Source organism: Leptodactylus fuscus, chromosome 2, assembly GCF_031893055.1.
Source record: "Leptodactylus fuscus isolate aLepFus1 chromosome 2, aLepFus1.hap2, whole genome shotgun sequence".
Classification (NCBI taxonomy): Eukaryota; Metazoa; Chordata; class Amphibia; order Anura; family Leptodactylidae; genus Leptodactylus; species Leptodactylus fuscus.
In genome coordinates, this window is record NC_134266.1 from 33490417 (window position 1) to 33511852 (window position 21436).

The 21436-nt window shown below is 44.0% G+C and overlaps 2 protein-coding genes across 2 annotated transcripts in view; both read right to left on the bottom strand.

Moving 5' to 3' along the window:
- Positions 1–407: 407 nt before the first annotated feature.
- On the bottom strand, positions 408–14727 carry RIOX2 (ribosomal oxygenase 2). The gene is made up of 10 exons (XM_075262599.1): positions 14693–14727; positions 12900–13319; positions 10897–11016; positions 8677–8805; positions 8484–8587; positions 6970–7072; positions 6548–6734; positions 5164–5249; positions 2752–2844; positions 408–695 (listed from the first exon to the last, which is right to left on the bottom strand). The coding sequence occupies exons 2-10, from the start codon at positions 13314–13316 to the stop codon at positions 531–533; spliced, it is 1404 nt and encodes a 467-aa protein (XP_075118700.1). The 5' UTR covers positions 13317–13319; positions 14693–14727; the 3' UTR covers positions 408–530.
- A 1216-nt stretch (positions 14728–15943) lies between these two features.
- GABRR3 (gamma-aminobutyric acid type A receptor subunit rho3) overlaps positions 15944–21436 on the bottom strand; it is a 35949-nt gene continuing 30456 nt past the window's right edge. The window contains exons 8-9 of the mRNA XM_075263567.1: positions 18345–18541; positions 15944–16439 (exon numbers count right to left, since the gene is read on the bottom strand). Coding sequence (XP_075119668.1) covers positions 16146–16439; positions 18345–18541 — 491 coding nt within the window. The 3' untranslated portion in view covers positions 15944–16145. The remainder of the gene's footprint in view (positions 16440–18344; positions 18542–21436) is intronic.

Genomic DNA, 21436 nt, shown 5'->3' on the forward strand with positions numbered 1-21436 from the left:
AAGAGATCCCACATATGGCACCTGGGATTTTAGATTTCCCTCCCTAACTTTCTTATAGAGGGGATAATGCCATCCCTTGTGTCGCTCAGGTCATCGGGTTCCATCTTGGCCATCTTGGTGTAAAGGCACAATATTGCGGTAAGTGATTCCTTCTTTATATAGTCATTAGAGATAAGCGAGTACTGTTTGGATCAGCCGATCCGAACAGCACGCTCCATAGAAATGAATGGATGCACCTGGTACTTCCACTTTGACGTCGGCCGGCCGCTTAACCCCCCGCGTGCCGACTACGTCCATTCATTTCTATGCGAGCGTGCTGTTCGGATCGGCTGATCCCAACAGTACTCGCTCATGTCTAATAGTCATCTTATCCATCTGCAAATAAGCTAAAAAAGTACATTTTTAACTTATTTTTGTTTATACAAATGACATCGGCCATCGCGGTGGGGCTGTAGCCACTGTCGTCACGTTGTACACCTAGAAGGTAGATGAGAGCTCAGGTACAATGTGGCGATGAAGAGGTTCAGGGCTTAGGCATCAACCTTCTCCAATAACCCCTCGGCCCACAGAGATATGGCTAGGTTTTCCTTGTCACGGTCGTTCTCGAGAGGCAGATCCTTCACACGCACCGGCTTATCCTCCCACAGCGCTTTCAGCGCGTCCATGTAGGAAAGTGGGAAACGTAAACCGCTCACCTGCAATATAAGGAGTCAGGATTACAGAAGGTGATTTTTGGATACGCTTTTAGGTGTGCTGTATAATAATGACATGACCTGGTGCCACAGTATGCCAACATGACAACAACATGGAGGACAGCGTGGTCTCCTCCGGTTTTGTGATCCTGAAGAGGCTTGGCAAACAGTGTAATGGAGCATTTCTGTTTATGTAGTCGCATGTTAAAATCCAACATGGCTGACGCTTCTCTGCCCTGACAATTGACCACAGAGGAGAGTCAAAGAGGTCTGTCCTGCTGAAACTTGTGGGGGTCGGACGACATACTGTACATTTAATGTATATGACCATACCTATGTATCTACATTATCAATGTAATAAATGGTACCTGCAGGAAATTATCTTTAGCTGTAGCCTATAGAAGAGGATAACCTGACGACACTCATTACATTATATACATTGAATATTACATTCTCATTTCTACACCAATGGCAGCAACAGTATTTTAAGGTGCCCGATGTGAATGCGCATGATTCTTAACACTAAAAGCACAAACCTTCATAAAAAGCTAGATTATAGCCTTGGACAGACTTGTTACAGAAACCAAGAGCACTAACAAAAATGTCAGCTAACATGCAAGAGGCATTCACAGATGATCTCATGTGGATTGAGGACTGAAAAAAAGAGAAATGAAAACGACGCCATTATCACCGGTGAAACAACAGCGCCACCAGCTGGGGGATCCTCCAATGACACCTCTACCTCCAGCTACACAGATCACGCAAAACCAGTTTTTCTTTAAAGACAGAGGAGGAAGCCTAACCCATAAAACACCAATATTTCCCCCACGGGAGAGATATTTTCTTACTTTTACTTGCACTTAGGGAATTTTGCAAACATATATTAGCTGACTACCATAAAACAATATGAACAGGAGGAAGCATGTTTTATTTCTGCTGATGGCTTTTAAAGTTGCAGTTTCATGTCAAGAACAACTTCGTACAAGTACGAACACAGCGGTCCCGCAAGAGCTTCATTCCAGCAGTGACGCTCATATTGCCAGGTTAGGACATGAACATCTCAAGTGTATGTACAGCCCAAGTCTGATAGGATCGGCAAGGAGGTATTTGGTGGCCGTGTCTAATATAGAAATATAGATCTAGTTTTACACACGGACATAAAGATATTTACATTATACATATAATTTTTATATATAATATTATTGTTATATATTATATATGACCAGCCAAAGAATATTTTTTACAGATCCCACCACAATTGGTTATAATCCCAATTTTTAAATAAAAGATCAGTAGTAAACAAAAAAACAAGATATCCTTTATCCAATGGGGGTCTGCCCCTCTGTGATCACAAGAATGGTGGTCCAGAGCCCCCCCAAGCTACAGCAGTAGTGTCAGCACAGGTCTGCCGTCACTCAGTTCATTTCTATGGGGATACTTAAAAGTATCTGTATCTGACAGTCCCATAAAAAAACGAAAGGAGCAATGGCGAACATGTGCGGCATCTGTATTGAAAAGGGAGAACTCGAGCCCCTGTCCCTGTGATTGATATGGGACTTATCACCCATCCAGTGTATAGGGGATCACTTGTTATTACTGGAATACCTCTTTAACTAAACATGAGGAGAGGAGGAACACAGCCAAAATACCATGGAATTAAAAATGTAAACTACCGCATTATTGTCATAAGGTGCCAAACCAATATCACAGTATATACAGTAAGCCCCTATATAGCATCCAATCCTAACTCTCCAGCTCCTCCCTAACATTCACATCTAACTTGAATAAACCTATTGTACATGTTATTTCTCTGGAGGCCTGAGCTGCTCATATATACAGTATACGGTTATAGGGGTAATATTCTGCAGACTACACCTCCAGTGAATACACACATGGACAGGGATTAGATGCCGGCACAGAATCTTATTTTCCTGTGATTCAGACATCTGTAGGAACATCTCCATGTGCTTAAAAGGAAGTGGAGGTCAATGAAAGCAACCTGTAGGGGTGTGATGTCCACTCCGCTATGGACTCTATTAGCAGTGGTCAGAGCACTTACAGGAGGGCTTTCTTCCTCGTCTGACACCATGTGGGTTTTTCTTTCATTCTTCAAGGCGTGGTACACATAAATCATTAACTCTTCTGACGGCTTCTGTAGTAAAAAATAAATAAATAAAATTATATATATATATATATATATATATATATATATATATATATATATATATATATATATATATATATATATACACACACACACACACACACACACACACACAATACAATTTTACAAGCACACATATATACTGTGGACTGAAGCATTGGATCTATATAACCATTGCATGGTGCGGACAGTGCAGAATTTTCCCATACATGCTGTATTATTAGAATGATCCAGCTCAAATGGAGTCATTGTGGTAAAATGATATAGAATTACTGTAAAAACATCCCATCCCATCTGCACCGCCTCTTCTTAGCACAGAGATACCCGACAATTACTAACCCATCCACGTGTATTGTCCTGCACATCTGCAGCGTGTCATTCCACTTTATAGGGATTCTATCATTAGAAACTTTTTTTTTTTCTTGTTCACACGACGGAATAGCCTTAAGAAAGGCTATTCTTCTCCTACCTTTAGATGTCCTCTCCGCGCCGCCGTTCGGTTAAAATCCTGGTTTCCGTCTGTATGCAAATGAGTTCTCTCGCAGCACTGGGAGCGTCCCCAATGCTGTGAGAGAACTCTCCAGCGCCTCCTCCATCTTCTTCAAGAACGGGTCTTCATGCGTCTTCTTCAGGAGGTTGGCTTCAAACTTCTAGGCCACGGGCCTAAGGCAAAGCTGACTGCGCATGCCTGCCAGCCACAAGAAAATGGCCGCTTACAATACTGTGCAAGTGGCCATTTTCTTGGGGCTGGCAGGCATGTGCAGTCGGCTTTGCCCTAGGTACGGGGCCTAGAAGTTTGAAGCCAACCCCCAGAAGAAGACACGTGAAGACCCGTTCCTGAAGAAGATGGAGGCGGCGCTGGAGAGTTCTCTCGCAGCATTGGGGATGCCCCCAGTGTTGTTTGAGTGCTGAGGACCGCCCCCAGTGCTGCGAGAGAACTCATTTGCATACTGATGAAAACCGGGATTTTAACAGAACAGCTGGGTGGAGAAGACATCTAAAGGTAGGAGAAGAATAGCCTTTCTTAAGGCTATTCCGTCGTGTTGAGAAAAAAAAGGTTTTTAGTGGTAGAATCCCTTTAAGGCTTATTCAGACGAACAAGGTTGTCATTCAAGTACTATCCGTTTTTGGTTTTTAATGCATACAAGTCACTGGAGATATTCACATGCCCTTTCTGACAAACTCACTGCATATCCTATTCTGGTCAGTTTTGCAAACCAGACTCGTCTTTTCAAGCCTATGGAAGCATGACATTAAGTGATGATATTACAGTTATCAGGGTTCAGTCTACACCCACAAATCCGGACAGGAATAGGATCTGTTCTGAGTTTTGCGGCCCGCACATGGGACCGTCAGAAATGAATGGGTCAGTGCGTTATTCGGGAAAAAACCCAGATACCACACTGACCTAGCACACGATTGTGTGCCAGGGGCCTTAAACCAAGCCTGTGTGCCCATCATATGACCAGGGCAGATTTCTATCTAGTCAATAATAAAAGGTTAACGCCAATCTTACCATCAGGAATTGATTTATAATATATTGCAAAATTGCTTACATTTTCATTATACGAGGAATGGCCTTTATTTTTTATAATGTAGATTGTGAGCCCCATATAGGTATCAAAATGTAAATTTTTCCCCTATCAGTATGTCTTTGTAGAATGGGAGGAAAACCACGCAAACACGGGGAGAACATACAAACTCCTTGTAGATGTTATTCCTGGCGGGATTCGAACCCAGGACTTCAGTGCTGCAAGGCTACAGTGCTAACAACTGAGCCACCGTGTTGTCCCCGCCTTTATTTCCTGAAACTGGCCGTACCGCTTTAATTTTAACTATAGAACTTCTTTAAAGGGAACCTGCCAGGGTCTATTTAGGACACCAACCCAGCCACAGGTCCTTATGGATCAGTGGGTTAGTGTCCCAAATATCCCTATTGTGATCCTCTGTCCACTGTGGAGAAAACAATCCTTTATACTTACCTAGAAATAAGTTTGATAAGTCTCATCTCTGGAGCTCCAGCACCTGTGCACTTGTTAAGTGAAGCCGGGGAAGAACGCCTGGTCTTCAGGTAAGTATATAGTCACAATAAGGCTATTAAAGACACTAAACCACTGACCCATGAGGACCTGTGAGTGGTTTAGAGTCTCACAATGACCTGACACGTTTCGTTTAAGGCAACAAACGTGTAGTCAGGAACATATCCAACATTACACAGTCCGAAACATTACACTGAATGGAAACAGCTGGCATTTCTTCAAAAATCCGCACGTGACTTAAGAGACATCATGTGACTACAGCGCTTACCAGGGTGTCTGGAGAGTGATCTGTAGTGATGGCGGCATAATCCTTGTAGAGAAGTTTGATTGTGCTGCTAAGGTTTGGTGGCCCAACTGCAGAGATACAATACAATAAAATAAGACTAAAGTCAGAAGACTAGGAACAATACACAGGAAAAGATGTCACTACACGGTACACCTATAGAAACATTATGCTGTGTATTATTTTGACTGCTACTTGAAAAAAATTGTGTAAATCTAGGTGCAAAATCGTCACAACACAAAAAAACAACAACAAAAAAAAAAAAGAACAACAATTTGGAGAATTTTTTCTTAGGACTATGCATTGTGATATTCCTCTGTTATTCCTCCAGGAAATATGAACCGACTTACAGGCTTATCATTTCTCAGTTTGCATATCTGCATAGTTTGACAATTTCAGCACTACATGGAGTGTCTGAGCATAGGGGTTCAACTCAGTGATAAGGAGGCTAGAAACACCCAGCTATTAATGGATTCGCAAATACATTGGTCAAACACTCATACATACATTTCCATGAGGAATAACGGAGGAAAGTCACATTGCAAAGTTTTAAGAAAACAAAAATGCACCAGAATTTGAACCCAACTTCCTTTTGTACAATTTGTCTCAAAAGACTGACGTAGAAGGTCAATGAGGTGGCTTCAGCTTTCCGTTGCTGATCGGCTCCAGATGAATGGGGCTTACCAGCGGAGTGTCTCCAGCAGAGGCGTGTCTCTACGAGTGTCTCCAGCAGAGGAGTGTCTCCAGTTCTGCAGAGTGTCTCCAGCAGCGGAGTGTCTCCGGCAGCAGAGTGTCTCCAGCAGAGGAGTGTCTCCAGCAGAGGAGTGTCTCCAGCAGAGGAGTGTCTCCAGCAGAGGAGTGTCTCCAGTTCTGCAGAGTGTCTCCAGCAGAGGAGTGTCTCCAGCAGAGGAGTGTCTCCAGCAGAGGAGTGTCTCCAGCAGAGGAGTGTCTCCAGCAGAGGAGTGTCTCCAGCAGAGGAGTGTCTCCAGCAGAGGAGTGTCTCCAGCAGAGGAGTGTCTCCAGCAGAGGAGTGTCTCCAGTTCTGCAGAGTGTCTCCGGCAGAGGAGTGTCTCCAGCAGCGGAGTGTCTCCGGCAGAGGAGTGTCTCCAGCAGAAGAGTGTCTCCGGCAGCGGAGTGTCTCCAGTTCTGTGGATTGGTGTGGAATTCGTGGCACGATGACACTTATTTTTTTCAGCGTCCTGCTTCTATCTCTGCCTCCCATAGAAAACAGATTCAGTACAGAATGTGTGAACACACCCCAAGCGTCAGTATATACCTGTGATCTATTGATGTGGGTGCTAAACTTAATAATCTGTATATTTTACTATGAAATAACAGAAGACAACAGATGACATTGTACTCAGCGGACCTGATTTCCCATTAGTTCCATTCTTCTCCTGACTGGAGGACTCCATATCCAGGTAAGGCGGCAGTCTGTTTCCCATGAAGTCCCGCAGCATTTCACATGACCGCAGTTGGCACTTGCCCTCTATCCTCTTGGCTATGTCAGACAGGAGACCACTGAGCGTACCAGTTGCCCGGCTTGGGTCTAGGCGCTGGAAGTCACACAAAGGGAACATTTGGTTAGGAAGATTGACTGATAAAATGAACACAAAAAGAGAAGCGGATCATATCAAGGTGAACACGCATGTGTCAGAGTATAGTACGTGCAGCAATTCCTTTAGGCACCTGCACTTGCGTTAGCTATTCCCAGAGTGAATCAGTATATTATTAAAATCTGTAAAATCTACACATATTAGCAAGTGAGACAACAGGTAGACACAAATGTACCTGTAAATGTTGCAGGGGGATGCCCTTGCGCAAATCCACATTTTCTTTGGCAGCATCTTGCAGCAGAGCGGGCATCACATCCTGCAGATAGTCTACCCAGGAGCTGCAGACGGGAAAAATAAACTAAAACTAATAAGGTAAAAGAACAAATTGCATAAATTAAAGTGTAACTAAACTTTAGGACAACTTGTGATTTTCTGTTAGTACCTGAGTCATTCATACATTATGTAATATACTTTATTTACAGATTTTGACTCCTTTCTGTGAAATCCTGTATGGTTTCACTCTTCCCCTTGTTTCTGTATTGGGAGTTGTTCCTGCCTCTCACTGAATGTTACTGTGTATGGAGTACGGGGCTGTGTAAATGAGGGGAGGGGGTCACTGCAAACACTTATATCTCAGACATTATACAACATCCAAACTTGATTTTTGTGTCACATGAAAAAGGAGATTGTCTTAAGATTCTCTTATTCTATTACAATGCTAGCTAAATTATTTCCAGAGATATCACTGGTTGAAAACACAGTCGGGATCGGGATTTTTTATATCATATATATTATGGAGCCGTAGATATAAATATGGGATGAAAATCCATGCAAATACGGGGAGAACAACTCCTTGCAGATGGTTTTTTTGCCCTTGGTGGGATTTGAACACCAGGACCCAGCACTGCAAGGCTGCAGTGCTAACCACTGAGCTACCGTGTGGCTCCCCCGACTGTATTTTCGACCAGTGATATCTCTGGAAATAATTTAGACTGCACTTAGTGTCATATGAAAGCAGAAAATCTCCTTTTTCATGCGACACCAAAAGCAACTTTGTGCATTTCATAAAGTCTGAGATATAACTCTGTGAAGTGACCCTCCCCCCTCTTATTTCCTCTAAAAAAAAAAAAAAAATCAAAAGTTGTCCAAAAGTTTAGTTACGCTTTAAAGATTCTGAAAACTCTTTGAACCCACCATCCAATAAACCAGAGACACAGGGGAGCCAAAAGGATATTTTCTGATTAAAAAAATAAAAAAATAAAAATAATATATAATATTTTTCCCTATCAAATAATCCGGCATCTGGCAGCCGCTATATGGGGCTCACAATCTACATTAAAGAAAAAAAGAAGTTCTGCAGCAGTTAGGACAATGAATGGAGAGCTGTATAGGTATATGCCAGAAGGAATGCCAGAAGGCTAGGATCATATGGTGGAATATGAAGAGACATTCCTCTTCATTTTCTGCTGACGTATATGGCCGCGGTTTTGGCGCGACAGAATAAGGATGCAGGACATTGGCGTTTCGCTGCTGATTAGGCCCAGATGAATGTCCCAAATCAACAAGGAGTCTCGAGCCCTGGCAAGATGAAGCTGATTTTTTTTTTTAGCATCCTGCTACGATTTCTGCCTCCCACTGAAAACAATGGGAGTCAGATACGGTGTGAAATCTGCCACGGATTCGGGGGTAGAATTCACCCTCAAATCCGCACCAGATTCCTACGCGTGAAAGTACTCTAAGGGTCCTTACTTGTTCTGGTAGGTGCTGATCGTCACGTGTGTAGAATGTGGGGAGTTTTCAGGGGTGTCAGCTTGATGAATCGTTCCTCTGGGAAAATACAGCATGTCACCTTCCTAGGACAAAAACAAAGACACTTCAAGGAATCTGAACATTTTGCTCTCGCACTTCTCTGCAACTTGGGAAGACCAGAGAGAAATGTTACCTTTAATAGGATGTCATGAGTCGGAGTAGTGACCTTGTCGGCCGGGGACACATCATATTCTCTAGCTAGCTGGACGATGGGCTCGTAGAGGCGCCAATGCTTCTCTCCCTCTACTTGAAGGATAAAAACCTGCAAAACGGTAACACGGCCCTGTCATTGTCATTAAAAGTACAGCCTGCTACCTGGACCGGCAGCAACAAAGGAGCACAAGACCTGCAGGAAGATCATATTACCAGACAGACCCCAGAAATAAAAACATCTCTGAGATGACCATACTATGGGGAATGATTTTGCAGCAGTAAGGCTGGGGTGGGGGTAGGGGATCGCTGTCATTACCATCTGGATCATACTTTTAAGTGGTGCCTTATATGCCATTCAGTGGGTGCAATCGGTGCTCTTTATATACTGGTGACAGATGAGTGTTAAATCTGACTTTCCTGTGTCCACCCACACATCCATATGGAGGATGTATAGAAGTGTGCACCCACAGCTTCCTAGTATATTAGGATGTAAATGAGCATGTCAATCATCTGGAAAGGTAGCTGGTTCTAATAAGGGGATACAGCGAAGAGGCCACAGTATTTATTACTAGGGATCTGCCATTCTGGGGTCTGGTAAAGCTGTATAGGATGTACGGACATACTGGTCAGCACCCAATCTTCCCATAGATAAATACTAAACACATTTCTTAACAAGAGAAGGGACAATTCAGGGTTCGTATAGTATATACACTACAGGAGAGACGGCACTGCCAGTATATACTGCTGTATTATACTGCCATCTACTGTCCACTACAGTTATCACACAGAAGACACACAATACGACAAATTACAACATAATCTAGAAGAATGTACTTAATTATGGATATTGATGCTGAAGACCAGGGGTGACTACAGGCCAAGTACACATTCAGCCGAACAGCCACACAGTTTCTGCCCCTAAAATCCTGCACGGAGTAATGAATATAAATCAGGCATCACAAAATCCCATTTACATGCCACAGGAGGAAAAATAAATTCTAAGGGAAACCAAGTCCACAGCATGTCCTGCCTCTATCTGAAGAAAAGCCTGCACACAGAAAATATCCACTGTATGGGGTAATGAATGGGGCATTCCAATACCCCCTTATCCAAAGCGGTAACTTGCTATTTCAGGCAATCCCTATAGAAATGAATGGAACAAGTCCGATCAGAACTGGGGTTTAAATCACTCTGGTTCTTGAGATCTGTGGGGTACCCAGGGGTGTGATCCCCACCACTCAATAAGTTACCCCGTATCCTTTAGATTTGTTCTAACTGGAATACCCCCTTAAAGGGTCAAACAGTCTTTTCAACAACGGGATCCTGACTGATCAGCAGAGGGAAGGGGCAATGGCGTTCCTTATAGCACCGTAGTCCCCTCACTGCAGCACCCAGCACAATGAATGTCTGTGTCTCATATTGCAGTTCAGCACTGACCACTTGAAAGGGTTAAATAGCACCAAATGGCACGCTAATATGGACGTCTCAGGACTAGTTCACATCTGCGTCCCGGTCCCCATTCTGCAGGTTTCCGTTTCCTGCACGAAACTGGGCAGGAGACGGAAACCTGCAGGCATTTTTCAAACCCATTCATTTGAATTGGTTTGAAAAAAGTGTGCGGCCGTGAGCGGTTTGTGCTCTCCGCGGCAAAACCGTTTTTTTTTAGCCGGACACAGAGTCGGACATTCAGGACTTTGTGTCCGGTTTAAAAAAAAAATGGTTTCTCCGCGGAGCGCACAAAATGCTCACCGGCGCTCACGGCCGGACTGGGTCTGACAGGTTTCCGTTTTCTGCATGCAGAAGACGGAAACCTCATAACGGAGACGTGAATGCTGGTGTGAACCCAGTGTCAGTGCCCGTTACTGAAGCAAAGGTCAGCAGTGCTACTACAGACCCTGGGAGGCGAGACCTTCGCTCATAACACTACAGATAGACCATCAATGTGTGTTCAATAGTGAAGACGAAGATGAAGGGGCAACAACGATTATATTTTTGGTGAATACAAACTAAGGAAACAGTTATTCATGAACACTAGATCTTCAGTCTGATGTTAAGCGGTGGTCACTAAAACCCATGTCGTCTACAACAGTCAGTTATTTGTCATCTGTATCACGTCCCTATACATTTCATTTTGGTGGCCACACTTGTGACTAGTATGGAGAGACTAGCTACGAACCAAACAAATACATGACGTGCTTACCTCTACATCATCGTGGTGCGGAGGAAGGCCCTGAGAGCTAGACGGTGTGATGTACACATTGCACCCAACCAGGGTACCAAAGAAACACTCCAGTTTCTCCATGATCTGCCATAACTTGTCCTGCAGAGAGAAGATCACCATCAGCAATGACATGAGAGGAGACCATTCATTTCAAAAGATACAATATAGAATTCTGCAAACTGACCCCAAATCTGGTCAGATTCTGGCGATAAGCTGGTGCCAGAGAAGACCAGGGAAATAAAGACATAGATGCCAGGCAGTCTGGAAGATGAGGTTTTTGGAACAGTGAGGCTCCAAGTTGAAACCATGTTGCCGAAACGCAGTTTTTTTTTGTTGCAGATTTTGCTGTGGTTTTTTAAGCCAAGGCCAGGAGTGGATTGAATATAAGAACTTCCCATTCCTTTATAGCCATTTTTGGCTTTGACTCAAAAATAAAAATAAAATTTGCAACAAAAGAGCTGCATATTTGTGACGTGGAGCCTCAGCCTAAAGACGTTGAAGATAAGCCTGTCTATATGTCCTGCAAGAGCATCACAGAATTGGAGTCTACTGCTTAGGACCCCCCTCTATTAGAGTAATGCCACCAGACATGACCTTGGAACTATAAAGGTCAGTCATTCACAGACTGCTACAGGGGAAATGTCCTGCCCCAGCTATCAGCATTTACCTCAGACATCTTATGATTGTGAGATTTTCCCTTGGATCTGCTCAGTCCAGCAGTTTACCACAGCAGGCAAGGTTTATATGTTGACAAGTTAGGGGCCATTCACTTGATGAATACCTCTTCATTTTCCGGCCGCTGGTTCCTCAAGATAAACAGGCTTAAGGGTGCATTCACACTACTGATACACTGACTGATTCTAAACGTTAAAACACGGTCAGAATCAGCGCATATAAAGCAGTTCCCATTCATTGCTATGGGAGCCGGCATACGAGCGCTCCCCATTGAAATGAATGGGCTGCTTTTTACTCTACGAGCACTCCCATTGAAGTGAATGGGAAGCCCTCGCGTGTACGGCTCGCTGTGTGAAGGGGCCCGGCGCTCGGCTCAGTCCGAGCCGTGCACACGAGTGCTTCCCATTCATTTCAATGGGGAGCGCTCGTATGTCGGCTCCCATAGAAATGAATGGGAACTGCTTTATACGCGCTGATTCTGAATGTGTTTTAACGTTCAGAATCAGTCAGAGTATCAGTAGTGTGAATGCACCCTAAGCAGCAGAGAGTCTCGAGCCGCTTCTGCTGATTTTTTTCAGCGTCCTGCTTCAATCTCGAATTCTCATCGAAAACAATGGGAAGCGGAATCTGCCCCCAAATCAGCATCAAATTGCCTTAGCCTTCTAAAGCTACATTCATACGGCAGAAAGCAAAGAAGAATTTGAGGAGGACTTTCACCTCAAATTCTTCTCCATTTCTCGGGGCAACATGGTGGCTCAGTGGTTGGCACTGCAGCCTTGCAACGCTGGGTTCAAATCCTGCCAAGGACAACATCTGCAAGGAGTTGGTATGTTCTCCCTGTGTTTGCGTACTCCAAAGACATACTGATAGGAAAAAATTTATATTGTGAGCCCTATATGGGGCCTAAATCTATGTTTAAACAAAAAAAAATAAAAAATCCTCTCCATTTCTCGACCCTTTGGCTTTCCACCATGGATTTTACTCACCGATTAGCCTCAGGTAGATGGGGGTAAGCTGTAGGATGTCTCATGACACAGGTTCTGTAGCAGAATCAGCTGCAAAATCTGCAGCCAGATCGAACAGAATGCTTATTTTTTTAGCGTCCTGCATCGGCCCGTCTCACATTGAATACAAAGCGAGGCAGATTCATGAAGGAATTTGGCACCCATTTTGAGAAGCAATACACATCAAAATCAATGCCAAAATCCTTTGTGTTACTGACAGACACAATCAAGTGTCAATATGCGACAAGTGTGAACATACCCTTACCATGGATACACTCTATATGGTTCTAGGTTATAGCTTACATTAAACCGCTGTGGTTGATGAAACTGGATTGTTGCTCTGGAACTCCTGAAGTCTTTTAATATCTCCAAGTAACTGGCCTTTCCACGTCTTGGTAACAAAATCTTTTTTCCATTTTTGCATTTGCACATGTTCACATCTCGCCCATAGGATATGCCTTTGCCACATGCGAGCTTTAAGTCTGTGAGGGGGAACAGAGACTGGTAGTAACTCTGTATGTCGGGGTCACTCCGCTGGATCAGCAATGGCTTCTTCTCCCAATACGACCTGAAGAATTCCTCACTTGTTATTGGGGCAATAAAGCTTTCAAACAGACTCTGCGGAGAGGTAAAGTCCAGGGCAGGTTTGCTGGGATGGGGTAACTTGCTGGGGGTTGGGCCATCACCTTCAGTTTCTACTCGTCTTGCCCTCCGAGGCATATTCTGAAGGAAAAATAAAACTCAGTATGGACCTTCATAATAAAGTAATAGAGGATTGTACAGTAAACTGAAAGTATGTTTACAGGTGACTGCTGCCTTTATAGCTAAGGGTGTATATATGCATAGGAGACTGCCGGCAATACAGCAAGCTAAGGGTGTATGTATACAGGTGACCAGTGGCCAATCAGCTAGCAGAGCATATATATACATACAGGTGAGCAACGACCGTACAGTAAGCAGAGTGTATAGATACAGGTGACCAGCGACCGTACAGTGAGCAGAGCTTATGTATACAGGTGACCAGCGGCCATTCAGTGAGCAGAGCATATATATATATATATACACACATACAGGTGAGCAACGACCGTACAGTAAGCAGAGTGTATAGATACAGGTGACCGTACAGTGAGCAGAGCGTATGTATACAGGTGACCAGCGGCCATTCAGCGAGCAGAGCATATATATATATACACATACAGGTGAGCAACGACCGTACCGTACAGGAAGCAGAGTGTATATATACAGGTGACCGGTGACTGTACAGTGACCAGAGCATATATATACATGTGACCAGCAGCCATACAGTGAGCAGAGCGTATGTATACAGGTGACCAGCGACCGTACAGTAAGCAGAGTGTGTATATACAGGTGACCAGTGGCCAATCAGCTAGCAGAGCATATATATATATATATACATACAGGTGAGCAACGACCATACAAGAAGCAGAGTGTATAGATACAGGTGACCGGCGACCATACAGTGAGCAGAATGTATATATACAGGTGACTAGCGGCCATTCAGCGAGCAGAGCATATATATATATACACATACAGGTGAGCAACGACCGTACAGTAAGCAGAGTGTATATATACAGGTGACTGGTGACTGTATAGTAAGCAGAGTGTATATATACAGGTGAGCAACGACCGTACAGTAAGCAGAGTGTATATATACAGGTGACTGGTGACTGTATAGTAAGTTGAATGTACAGTATACATATACAGTACAAGTGAATTCTGGGTATACACTAATCTGACTGTATTATATCCAAGTGTCTGCTGACTATGTAGAAAGCAAAGTGTATATAGTGTATATAGTGTATATCCACAGGTGACTTGTGACTGTACAGTAAGCTGATGTATATAAGGGAGATTGTACCGTAACCTGTATGTATACAGATGAGTTCCAGCTGTGCGGTATAAGCTGACTGTATATACAGTATACAAGTGACTGCCCACTGTACATTAAGCACAGTGTGTGTGTGTGTATATATATATATATATATATATTAGCAGCAGTACAGTAAGCTTGTATACATACATGACTGCCGGTTGTATAGTAAGCGGAGTATATATATATACACTGCATGTCCTACCTCAGCACTTCACTTCCACACTACACCAGAGAGCCATGTGGGTGCAGCCGGTATCCCAGCATGCCTAGCGACACTCCAGCCGCTGTACTTAAAGGGGCAACGACAGGACCGCTTTACAATACGCATTACAGCTATGTAGGGAGACACCTAGTGGTCTTGTCAAGGAATAGCTTGTGTGTAAATACTTTTATCAAACTTTACCACACACGTGTGTTGTCATTGTTACAGAAATTCCTGAACACAGTTATACATGTGTGTAAATGTACTATGTAGCATGTGTATACATCTAATGTGTAGCATGTGTATAAATGTAGTGTGTGTACATGTAGTATGTAGCATGTGTGTATGTGCATGTGTAGATAAAACTAGACTCTCTTGCACTATGACCAAGGTTAGACAACTGAACAAATGATATGGATGACAGAAAATTAGGCAAAAAGACTATATAAAACATGAAAAAAATAACTCTCCAGCTCCCCCATTCATTTCGATAAGGGTCAGAAGACTTTTTTCCTGCTGTTGATTTTTCAGTTAAAGGGATTCTACCATTAAAAACCTTTTTTTTCTCGATGACACAACGGAATAGCCTTAAGAAAGGCTATTCTTCTCCTACCTTTAGATGTCTTCTTCACCCCGCCATTCGGTTAAAATCCTGTATTTCGCCAGTAGGCAAATGAGTTCTCTTGCAGCCCTGGCGGTGTCCCCAGTGCTGCGAGAGAATCCTCCATCTTCTTCAGTAACGGGGTCTTCACGCATCTTCTTCTTGGGTAACTGCTGTTTTATCGGACAGGCTCTCCATTGTTTGTGTCCCGAACGATGGAGAGCCCAGCACAAGTGTGAACCCAGCCTAAGTTTTAGTCTTTGTAGTGGTGATAGGAAAACAACTTATGAAACCTTTGCCCTGGGCCGACCAATGTGTTAAAATGATCCTACTTAAATCAGATCCCATTGAGAATTTTAGGACATTGTTTGAAGCATCATGGTATGTTATGAGTTAAATATCAAACTAAGTTTGCTACACCTGTTTACTGGCAAAGTCGCATCAGATTTGTTACCAAAAAGTTGGATTTTTTTGCCACAATCATGTCACATGGGGTGTTCTCATCTTCAACTTGTGCGGCACAGTTCGTTATATCCCCCAACCTAAATAAAAGACTACAGGCCGGGACATGGGGATGCAAAATCCATTCATTTCAATGGAGATCACAAGTAGAAGACAATGGCAAAACATTGTTAAATAAAAATATGGTGTTTTAATAGTGCAGGCACATCTCTACAAGAAACTTTGCACAAATGACTGGAAATACACTGTAAGCAACACCAGCATCATCAATATCATTTATCAATATATTCTCTGACAAGACACCGATTCTGAGTGCAGGATTCTTGTGTTTTCCATGTAAAGTACATTCGCGATGTAAGATCTCTCGTACAGCACCAGCTTTATTCCTTCTCATAAGTACATGCCCCAATAGAAGAAATTAAACAAAATATAGACAATGGGAAAGATGATCCTGGAATAAGTGTCTATGGCATGATTGTTCTCGAGGATTATTCTGCCAACATTCCCTTTAATTGATTTCTTGCGCTTCACGCGAGCTGCGTCTAGAGTGGCCACGCTGGCAGCCCGCCCGCGAGATGAGCTTTCCTCTGAGTGCACAGAATAGTTCAGGTCAGCATCACTATCGTGGTAACAGCCATCAAACGCCATGGCCTGAACTGCCTCCAGGTTCAGGGTTGTGGAAGACTAGAAAAAATACATATAGGTGAGTTGGGAGATATTTATTACACCTTTACCTGCATGGCGCCAACATATTCTGTAGCGCTGTACTGTGATTGTCTGCATTGGCATCTGTTCTAACTGAAATGGTATTAAGGCATACCTCCCAACTTTTGAAGAACCGAAAGAGGGACAAAATGTGCGCTGCAAATTTAGCCCCGCCCACTTTTGTGTTGACTCCAAACACTCGTTAATTTTTCATGTGCCCGCACACAGTATAATCCTCCTACAGTCACCCGTAAATTATATGTCCCCCCTCTATCTCTCCCCCAGTTTCATATACACCCTTCATCTGCCCCCAGTTTCATGTCCCCCTTCCATCTCTACCCCCAGATTCATTTCCCCACATCTCTGCCCCCAGTTTCATGTCCCCCCATCTCTGCCCCCAGATTCATGTCCCCTCCATCTCTGCCCCCAGATTCATGTCCCCCCATCTCTGCCCCCATATTCATGTCCCCCCATCTCTGCCCCCATATTCATGTCCCCCCATCTCTGCCCCCAGATTCATGTCCTTCCATCTCTGCCCCCAGATTCATGTCCTTCCATCTCTGCCCCCAGATTCATGTCCCCCCATCTCTGCCCCCAGATTCATGTCCCCCCATCTCTGCCCCCAGATTCATGTCCCTTCATCTCTGCCCCCAGATTCATGTCCCTTCATCTCTGCCCCCAGATTCATGTCCCCCCATCTCTGCCCTCAGATTCATGTCCCCCATCTCTGCCCCCAGATTCATGTCCCCCCTCTCTGCCCCCAGATTCATGTCCCCCCTCTCTGCCCCCAGATTCATGTCCCCCCCATCTCTGCCCCCAGATTCATGTCCCTCCATCTCTGCCCCCAGATTCATGTCCCTCCATCTCTGCCCCCAGATTCATGTCCCTCCATCTCTGCCCCCAGATTCATGTCCCCTCCATCTCTGCCCCCAGATTCATGTCCCCCATCTCTGCCCCCAGATTCATGTCCCCACATCTCTTCCCCCAGTGTCATGCCGTCCTCTCCTTCATCTGCCCCCAGATTCACGTTCCACCTCCACATTACACTTACCTTCTCCTCCGCTCCCTCGCCGCTCTCTGCACGCCTCTCTCTCTCTCGCTGACACAGTTGTAGACGCGATGTGACGTCATCACATCGTGTCTACAAGCCAGTAGCCGGCGGCAGCAGCGAAGGAAGGATCTGACCTGTGTCAGCTCCTTGCTTCAGCCGCGTATGTGTTCAACTCAGATCTGCGTCCTCTGAACGCAGATCTGAGTTGAAATCGGGACATACCTCCCTCCAACCGGGACTGCGGGACATGTCACCCAAATCGTGAATGTCCCGCGGAAATCGGGACGTTTGGGAGGTATGTTAAGGGGTTCAACATGTAATTTTGCTATGTAATGTACATCTAAATGTAGAGGCTTCAGCGTTTAGGTGAGTAATGTGGCCTCTTCATTGAATACCAAGCACTGGACTTCACATATTATAGGGACTGGTCTTAATATTGGAGCTCAGCACCATTCACTACCATGTGACCAACGAATATGACATCACTGGCACAGGTAAGAGGTCACAGCACTCATGAGCACCATGGCCTCTTCAAACAGCTGATCAGCAGGGTTTTCCAGTGTCAGACCCCCACCCATTCCATATTGATGATCTATCATAAGGACATGTTATCAATATATAAGTCCAAGAAAACCCCTTAAGGCCGGGCCCCCAAGGGCTGGAAAGGCCGCGATTTGCCTGCAGCAGAAACGCCGCTGCATTTTCCCAACGTGCGGCGCTGGCCTGAATTCCCTTGCAGCAGCATAGCAGGGAAGATAAAGCATTGCATTGTAATAGAATGTCCCTATAAGTCGGGTCCTCCAGAGGTGGAGATGCTCTTTTTATTCTTTTACCTTTCCTCTCCTTTTTAGCTGTTTTCTTTCTTCCACTGTAGTCAGGTAGTTGACAGCGGCGTATTCAATGACAGAGAGAAACACAAAAAGAAAGCTGATCCACAAGTAGACGTCTACAGCTTTAATGTAAGACACCTGAGGCATTGAGGCACTGACTCCGGTGATGATTGTGGACATGGTCAGTACAGTGGTGATACCTGGTAATAGGAAAGAATACTATTGTGAGATAACTGATGCAAGAAACATGCAATGACATTGCAAACATTTAAGAGTCAGGGCTCGTGCACACGGAGTTAACGCGAGCGTATTTTAGCATAATACATATAGAACATATAGAACATGTCAGCTGTCCACTTGAAAAATCGGACATTTTTGCAAACAGACACTTAAGGACAGACACGGACAGTAAAGAACGCACATGATGTCCCATTTAAAATAATGCAAACTGTAACGGACACAGCTAGTGTCCGATGCTAATGTTCGTGCAAGATTTTGCACGGACATTAGCATCGGACACCGACGCTAGTGTGAATGCCCCCTTACATGTGTATTGTATACACGTGTATTATGCTAAAATACGCTCGCATTAACTCCATGTCCACGGGCCCTCAGAGTGCTCCAAAATTTACCAGGCTCCTGCCCAAGACCGCACACCTGATGTTAGAGGGTCAAATTGGCATATTGGGTGCTGAAAATGACAGCGCCAATTACTTGGGAATGGTGAGGGCTAGAGAAAACACTCCGACTGCTCTGAAATCAGTGGAGCGGAACGGATTGAAGAATGCAAAGAGTTGGCGGAGGTGGTAAAAGGTCCTTTTCAAGCTGCTTTTCATGCACCCCATGATCTTATTTGCCTTGGCAGCTGCTTTCTGGCACTGGCTACTACAACTTTACATCTTCTTCAACTCCTAAGGCCCGGTTCATGGCTGCGGTCGGGATTCTGTTCAGGGAGACCGCTTGGGAGTCCGTTCATTTTCCATTTGGTTTCCGCACGAAACATGCAGAGAGAAAAGTGCAGCATGGAGGACTCTTCTCTCCGCATGTTTCGTTTGGAAACCGAGCGGAAACCACATGGACCCCATTAAAGTCTATGGGGTCCACATGTTTTATCCGGTAACTGCTTTTCTATGCGTATAGGTTTCCCAGGCGTACTCCCCATAAGGAAACCCGAACGCAGATGTGAACTGGGCCTAAGTCATTTTCAATGTCAGTTTAACCCAATGTTTTCTTATTTAGTAATCTTGGAATGTACAGTCATGGCCAAAAGTTTTGAGAATGACACAAATCTTCTATTTTCACATGATCTGCTGCCCTCTGGTTTTTATATATGTTTGTCAGATGTATTTATCACATACAGAAATATAATTGCAATCATATTATGAGTAACAAAAGCTTATATTGACAGTTAGAATGAGTTAATGCAGCAAGTCACTATTTGCAGTGCTGACCCTTCTTCTTCAGGACCTCTGCAGTTCTCCCTGGCATGCTCTCAATCAACTTCTGGACCAAATCCTGACTGATAGCAGTCCATTCTTGCACAATCAATGCTTGCATTTTGTCAGAATTGATGCGATAGATTGTTGACTGAGGTGCAATCTTTCTAGCTGCGATACTCTTCCCTGTTAGGCCATTTTTGTGCAGTGCAATGATGACTGCACATGTTTCTTTAGAGATAACCATGGTTAACAGAAGAGAAACAATGATGCCAAGCACCAGCCTCCTTTTAACCCCTTAAGGACCAGGCCATTTTTTGGTTTCGCATTTTCGTTTTTCCCTCCTCACATTTCAAGAGCCATAACTTTTTCATTTTTCAGTTCACAGAGTCACATGATGGCTTATTGTTTGCGGGACAAATTGTACTTTGTAATGGCACCATTCAATATGCTGTGCAATGTACTGGGAAGCTGGAAAAAAATTCTGAATGAGGCGCAATTGGAGAAAAAATGCATTTGCGCCATTTTCTTATGGGTTTAATTTTTACAGCATTCACTGTTTGGTACAAATGACATGTTACCTGTGTTCTACGTGTCAGTACAAACGCGGTGATACCAAATTTATATAGTATTTGAAATTTTTTGATACTTTTAAAAAAATTATAAACTTTGCAAAATAGAAAAAAAAATTTGTGTCATCATGTTCTAACACCTGTAACTTTTTCATATTTCCATGTATGGAGCTGGTTGTGGTGTCTTTTTATGCGGGACAAGATGACGTTTCTATTGATACCATTTGGGGAAAGTTCCGATGGTTTGATCACTTTTTATTCAATTTTTTATAGGAGGCAAAGTGTTGAAAAAAACGCTTTTTGGCTGTTTTTATTTTTTTTGCCGCTACGCCGTTCGCAGTACGGGATAAATGTTTTAATATTCTAATAGTTCAGGCATTTTGGAGCGCAGGGATACCTAATATGTTTATGTTTAATGTTCTTTAATTACTTTTATAGCTGATCTAGGGAAAGGGGGGTGATTTGAACTTTTATATTTTTTTTATTTTTTTAATACTTTTAAAAACTTTTTTTTTTCTTCTGTTACATTTATGATCAGACCCCTTAGGTACCTTGAAACCTAGGGAGTCTGATCGCTCATACTATTCACTGCAATACTACAGTATTGCAGTGAATAGGAAAATCGCAGCACTTCTATTAGAGGCTGCCTCTGGCATCGTCTAATAGATCTAGTGCAGAGACAAGCCTGGAAGCCTTCAATAGGCTTCCGGCTGTCATAGCAACCGATCACCGCCCTCTTGTGACGTTCAGGAGGGCGGCGATCGGGGAAACATGTCACGTTTGACCGCAGTGTGTAAAGGGTTAACAGCAGCGATCGGCTCGGGCACCGACCGCTGCTGTTAGTGGCAGGTCCTGGCTGTATTATACAGCCGGCATCTGCCGTGTATGGAGCGAGCTCAGCGTGTGAGCTCGCTCCATACATCCCCATGCGACCCATGACATACAGTTACGTCGAGGGTCGCTAAGGGGTTAAAGTGTCCAGTGGTGTCATTCTTACTTAATCATGACAGATTGATCTCCAGCCCTGTCCTCATCAACACCCACATCTGTGTTAATGGAGCAATCACTGAAACGATGTTAGCTGGTC

Coding starts and splice junctions, on each gene's coding strand:
- RIOX2 (XM_075262599.1), bottom strand. CDS start 13,316: ATGCCTCGGAGGGCAAGACGAGTAGAAACTGAAGGTGATGGCCCAACC. Junction 8,588..8,676: donor CTCATGACATCCTATTAAAG/GTAACATTTCTC, acceptor TTTTTGTCCTAG/GAAGGTGACATGCTGTATTT. Junction 696..2,751: donor ACGAGGAAGAAAGCCCTCCT/GTAAGTGCTCTG, acceptor CTTATATTGCAG/GTGAGCGGTTTACGTTTCCC.